Here is a 6708-nt window from a genome sequence, read left to right on the forward strand (position 1 = left end):
GTGAACATGAGTCTTGTGGAGAGTACTTGGCACTTTGCCTACCGTGAGTTGTACTTTGCTGTTGGAAATAAAATCTTTTTTGAAGAAAACCATGAAATGGGATATTTTAATAATACAAATTGGGAACTTTACACTAACTTCTGTTACTGTTATAGGGCTGAGTTCTGCTCTTTTGTTACACCAGGTTAAATCCAGAGGAACACTGTGGAAGCAAAAGTAGAATAACTGAGGGTGTTGTTTGACTCTTAGAGTAAGCCTCTCTTTAAATGGAGAGTTGTAGCCTATATATAGATATTTTTTTAAAATCTACCATGAGAAACTGAGGCAAAAACCTCTTGCATTTGCAGCTCAGGGCCCCATTCTGTTCCTCTCTGAAGTCAATGAGTCTTACTTGCAATAGCAGAGAGAGTCTGGTTCGATGGTGATATATTTAAAGGCACAACTGAATTTTCAACATTGCTTACTTAAAAATAGGAGCAAAGCTTGTAAGTGACACTCCCATTTAAAGGATGTAGGGACAAATTAAAGTCTTGGGTGAGGGCGGGGAGAAAAAAACCTTTTTTTGCAAAACACAGCCCAAAAAACTGAGAGATGCCAAACACCCCCAGGTCTTCACTTGCACACTTAAATCTCACAGGGGTATAGTGCCTTCATCCCAGAAATGTGTTTTACACCCTAGACTCTTGCTCAGCACTGTCTTTCCTCTCAGGGTCTTGCCTCTTCCACCACAGGCTTTTAGTGCTCCAGCTTTAGCTTCCTGGCCTCAAATCAGTGTTGCCTTTACCTTGTTGATAGGGGTGGCAGTACCACCTCACAAAGTGTCAGATTTGGGGGAACCCACACCCACTGTCCACTACATGTTCCCAGCCCTAGAGTCCTAAACAATTGGGCTGTTTACCCCAGGCCTCAGCCTCTTCCTTCATCCCCAGCCTCCTCACTGGCCTATTAGACACAGATCTATTTTCCCTGGAGCTTTCCTCCTGATTTAACACAAGCTTCCTTTAATTTCCCAGCCGGCCTGGGTCTAGTCACATGCCCTTGTCATATGACCTTGTGCCCTCCTTCCCTTCCTCGAGGTAGGTCGGCTATTTCTGGCACAGGTGTGACACAACCCAGGGTTGTGAGGCATCTCACCATCACCTGCCCTTAGCTTGCGGAAGACTTGCCTGTGCCTGCAGTGGATCCGCTCCTTGACTCCACCAGCCACTGGCAACATAAGCACGATCTTCCAGGCCTCAGCAGGTTTCATTCTCTCTACACAGGTTACAGATAGGCACACACCAACCTTAGATTCCTGCAAGCATCCCTCTGGAGTGCCCAGCCCCTGTTCCACTGAACATTTACAGAGCTCTTAGCTCCTCTACTCCCACAGGAATAGTAGACACCAGCTTATTAGATTCAGCCCAGGTTCACCATTCTGCTTAACACACAGCACTTAGATATATTTATAATCAAAACCAGAATTAGTTTAATTTCAAAGAACAGAGATTCAAATGTTAGAAAGTAAGAATATTGGAAACAAATGGTTACCTATAAACTAAGGTCGTAACATGCTTTCTAGAGCCTAAACTTTACTCAGAGTCACAAGCCTGTTTCCTATCCCCTGGGGAAGGATAGCTTGCCCCAAGTCTTTTTTCCGCATTTTCAACCAAGATGGCTGAAATCCCCCTTTAATAAGATCAAGGCTGCTGGCAGCCTGTCTTCACAGACTGAAGGATGCTGGAGTGTCTCTCTGCACCCCCAGATATATCAGACCAGAGTAATCTTCACCTGAAAACTGGGTTTGCCCCCTGCCACTGTTTACCTCTTCCTGTTAATTTTCTTCTGAAGTCTACACAAACTCTTCATTTGACTCAGAAAGCTAATAGACTCCTGTTATAAAACACACACTACATCATGGGCCACCAAGGAAATAAGGTAATAAAAAACCCGCAGCACTGAGTCTCAGAACCCAGGTCAGCTGACTTAGGCTGCGGGCAGGGGTGGCTCCAGGCACCAGTGCACCAAGCACGTGCCTGGGGCGGCAAGCTGCGGGGGGCGGCCTGCCGGTCACCGTGAGGACTGCAGTCATGCCTGCGGGAGGTCCGCCGGTCCCGCGATTTCGACGGCAATTTGGCGGTGGGTACGCCAAAGGCGCAGGACTGGTGGACCTCCCACAGACATGCCGCTGAATCTGCGTTACCAGCAGACCTCCCGCAGGCATGCCACCGAAGGCTGCCTGACTACCGGGCTTGGGGCAGCAAAATACATACAGCCGCCCCTGGCTGTGGGGTTGTAAAACTGCAGTGTAGACATTTGGGCTCAGGCTGGAGACCTCCCTGCCTGCAGGGTCTCAGAGTCCAGGCTCCAGGCCAGGCCAGAACATCTACACTGCAATTTTATAGCCCCGCAACCTGAGTCAGCTGACACAGGCCAGCCACGGCTGTTCTGTGGTCTTTTATCACAGTGTAGACATACCCTAAGGCCTGGTCTACACTAGGCGTTTATGTCGAAGTTAGCGCCGTTAAATCGAATTAACCCTGCACCCGTCCACACTGCGATGCTATTTAGTTCGACATAGAGGTCTCTTTAATTCGACTTCTGTACTCCTCCCCGACGAGGGGAGTAGCGCTAAATTCGACATGGCCATGTCGAATTAGGCTAGGTGTGGATGGAAATCGACGCTAATAGCTCCGGGAGCTATCCCACAGTGCACCACTCTGTTGACGCTCTGGACAGCAGTGCGAGCTCGGATGCTCTGACCAGCCACACAGGAAAAGCCCCGGGAAAATTTGAATTTGAATTCCTTTTCCTGTCTGGCCAGTTTGAATCTCATTTCCTGTCTGGACATCGTGGCGAGCACAGCAGCACTGGCAACGATGCAGAGCTCTCCAGCAGTGATGGCCGTGCAGTCTGGGAATAGAAAGAGAGCCCCAGCATGGACTGATCGTGAAGTCTTGGATCTCATCGCTGTGTGGGGCGATGAGTCCGTGCTTTCCGAGCTGCGATCCAAAAGAAGGAATGCAAAGATCTACGAGAAGATCTCTAAAGACATGGCAGAGAGAGGATACAGCCGGGATGCAACGCAGTGCCGCGTGAAAATCAAGGAGCTGAGACAAGGCTACCAGAAGACCAAAGAGGCAAACGGACGCTCCGGATCCCATCCCCAGACATCCCGTTTCTACGAGGCACTGCATTCCATCCTCGGTGCTGCCGCCACCACTACCCCACCAGTGACCGTGGACTCTGAGGATGGGATACTGTCCACGGCCGGTTCCTCAGACATGTTAGGGGACGGGGAAGATGAGGAAGGAGATGAGGAGGGCGAGGCAGTTGGCAGCTCTCACAACGCTGATTTCCCCGACAGCCAGGATCTCTTCATCACCCTTACAGAGATCCCCTACGAAGCGTCCCCAGCCATTACCCCGGACACAGAATCTGGTGAAGGATCAGCCAGTAAGTGTTGTAAACATCTAAACATTTATTTTTAACAAAACAGGAATATTAACAATTAAAAGAATGGGTTGTTCATGATTAGTGTGCCCTAGGCGCTTAACGGTTTAGTAAGGGGCAGTGCAAGTTTTGAAAAGAAATCTAGCAATGTCCGGTTTTCAGTGATTGTCCTGCACAAGCCGCTCTACTGTGTATTCCCTGCTACTGCAGCTACAGTAAAATGCGGTCTATATGTGCGGGGATAGAGCAGTAATCCTCCTGGGACATCTCGATGAAGCTCTCCTGGAGGTAACTTGAAAGCCGTTGCATGAGGTTCTTGGGGAGAGCGGCCTTATTGGGTCCTCCGAAGTACGACACGTTGCCGCGCCACGAGATTATCAGGTACTCGGGGATCATTGCTCTGCACAGCAGGGCGGCATACGGCCCTGGTCTTTGGAGGCTTTCCCGGAGCATTCTCTCTTTGTCGCTCTCGGAGATCCTCATCAGGGTGATGTCGGCCATGGTGACCTGCTTTTAATTAGGTAGGGGAATGTTAGTGTTGGGACTGCTTTCCCGTTCCTTTACAGAACTGTCACCGCTGGTTTGCAGCCACGCGGTGGAGGCGGGAGAGGGGCAGCCGAAAGGGATCATTCCCGGGGACAGCCGCGAGGGGGTGGGACAGGGGCAGAGTTCCCGCTTGCCGGATTGCTGGCAGCAGGGACTGACATTGATTTAAATGTGAAATGAGGCCAGTGGTAATATAAAAGTTTTAAACTGCCACAAGTGTACGGCTTACCATGTCTGCCTGCAACAGAAATTCCGTTGTGCTGCCTCGCTTCTCAAATGTGCTGTTCAAGACCCCAGGCACAGAATGCGAAGGCCGAGAATTCGACCTTGTGCTGAGTGCGCATGTGAAAGGTGCTGTGCATGGTCTTGTTCACAGAGAAAGACTATGTTCTTTGTTCACAACTACATTTATCTTTCAGAGGAATTCACTCCCTTTTTCCCATTTCCACAGCCCCGTCTGCGACTGTCTCACAACCTAGCCTGGAATCACACTCCCAGAGGCTAGCGCGGATTAGGCGTAGGAAGAAGAGGACACGGGAGGACATGTTCTCTGAGCTTATGGCCTCTTCCCAAGCCCAGGCAGCACAGCAGACCCAGTGGCGGGAGAACTTGACCCGAATGCACCAAGCCAACATGGATCGGGAGGAGAGGTGGCGGCAGGAAGACCAGCAGGCGACTCAAACGCTGCTTGGACTACTGAGGGAGCAAACGGACACGCTCCGGCGCCTTGTGGATGTTCTGCAGGAACGGAGGCAGGAGGACAGAGCCCCGCTGCAGTCCATCTCTAACCGCCCTCCCCCGCCACCAAGTCCCATACCCACCTCACCCAAAGTGCAAAGAAGGAGAGGCGGCAGAGTCCCTGCTAACTCTCACTCCACCCCTGCAGAGAGCTCTAGTAGCAGAAGGCTCTCATTTCCCAAAATTTGAAAAGTTCTTTCCTTCCCGCCTGACACAAGCCCACGTCCAAGTTTCACCTCCCAATGCCATGTGTAGTTGATAATAAAAAATTCGTTTCTGTTAACTACTGTTTCAATCATGTTCTTTTGGAGGAGGAGGGGAAAGGGGGTTGGAAATTGGACAGGACAGTCTCCTTTGGCAGGGTACATAGTCGGGGGCAGGCACAGCAGCAGGGCACATACACAGTGCAGTGATGCAGTGACTAGTTGCCCCGGTTAGTCTGGGAGGTTGTTTTGATGTAATGTTGGGGGGGGGGGTTGCTCTGTGACTTTGTGGCGGGGGAGGGCAGTTACAGATCTTAAGCGCCGGTCCTTAGACAGGATCACAGAGCCACACAGCATGGGATCTGTAACCGTCCTCCCCCTGCCACAAAGTCAAATAGACCTCCCATACACACAGTCCCGATCAGGAGGGTTGACAGGCTCCGTTGAAACAAGCATCCCACCGCAGCGGAGCCTGTCAATCCTTGAGTTTAGAAGCTGCATTCGCATCACAACACTAGACCCGCCCCGCACCACAGTCTGCGTCCCAGTTTTAAAAAATTCCCGCTAAAACAGTATTAAAGAAAACGGTGTGCTTTAACAAAGTAGAACTATTTTTATTTCGACACGTGTGTTGGAGGGGGGGTGAAGGGGGTATGTAACTGGATAGGATAGTCAACATTACCTGGGTAAAGAAACGGGGGCAGGTTTAGCTTCTCAGTACACAAACTATAAAATCACAGGTTACCCTGCTCACTCAGGAACTTTGCTTTCAAAGCCTCCCGGATGCACAGCGCTTCCCGCTGGTCTCTTCTAATCGCCCGGCTGTCTGGCTGTGAGTAATCACCAGCCAGGCTATTTTCGTCAACCTCCCACCCCGCCATAAAGGTCTCCCCCTTGCTCTCACAGAGATTGTGGAGCACACAGCAAGCTGCTATAACAATGGGGATATTGGTTTCGCTGAGATCACAGCGAGTCAGTAAGCTTCTCCATCTCCCCTTGAGACGGCCAAAAGCACACTCCACCACCATTCTGCACTTGCTCAGCCGGTAGTTGAAGAGTTCTTTTTCAGTGTCCAGGGCGCCAGTATAGGGCTTCATGAGCCAGGGCATTAGCGGGTAGGCTGGGTCCCCGAGGATGACTATAGGCATCTCCACATCCCCAACAGTTATTTTGTGGTCCGGGAAGTAAATACCTTGTTGCAGCCGTCTAAACAGACCAGAGTTCCTGAAAACACGAGCGTCATGAACCTTGCCCGGCCATCCCACGTAGATGTTGGTAAAACGTCCCCTGTGGTCCACCAGTGCTTGCAGCACCATGGAAAAGTATCCCTTTCGGTTAATGTACTGGGTGGCCTGGTGGTCCGGTGCCAGGATAGGGATGTGAGTTCCATCTATGGCCCCACCGCAGTTTGGGAATCCCATCGCTGCGAAGCCATCTATGATCGCCTCCACGTTTCCCAGGGTCACTACCTTTGGCAGCAGTACATCAACGATTGCCTTCGCTACTTGCATCACAACAACCCCCACGGTAGATTTGCCCACCCCAAACTGGTTCGCGACTGACCGGTAGCTGTCTGGCGTTGCAAGCTTCCACAGGGCTATGGCCACTCGCTTCTGTACACTCAGTGCAGCTCGCAACCGGGTGTCACTGCGCTTCAGGGCAGGGGACAGCAACTCACAAAGTTCCAGGAAAGTTCCCTTCCGCATGCGAAAGTTTCGCAGCCACTGGGATTCATCCCAGACCTGCAGCACTATGCGGTCCCACCACTCAGTGCTTGTCTCCCGTGCCC

At 51.1% G+C, this 6708-nt stretch overlaps 1 protein-coding gene across 1 annotated transcript; it reads left to right on the top strand.

Annotated features, from left to right (window-relative positions):
- Positions 1–2450: 2450 nt before the first annotated feature.
- Positions 2451–4999, top strand: LOC135981777 (uncharacterized). The gene is made up of 2 exons (XM_065585963.1): positions 2451–3435; positions 4430–4999. The coding sequence occupies exons 1-2, from the start codon at positions 2859–2861 to the stop codon at positions 4903–4905; spliced, it is 1053 nt and encodes a 350-aa protein (XP_065442035.1). The 5' UTR covers positions 2451–2858; the 3' UTR covers positions 4906–4999.
- The last annotated feature ends 1709 nt before the right edge of the window (positions 5000–6708 follow it).

The sequence above is a fragment of the Chrysemys picta genome, chromosome 2 (genome assembly GCF_011386835.1).
Source record: "Chrysemys picta bellii isolate R12L10 chromosome 2, ASM1138683v2, whole genome shotgun sequence".
In the NCBI taxonomy this organism is placed as follows: Eukaryota; Metazoa; Chordata; order Testudines; family Emydidae; genus Chrysemys; species Chrysemys picta.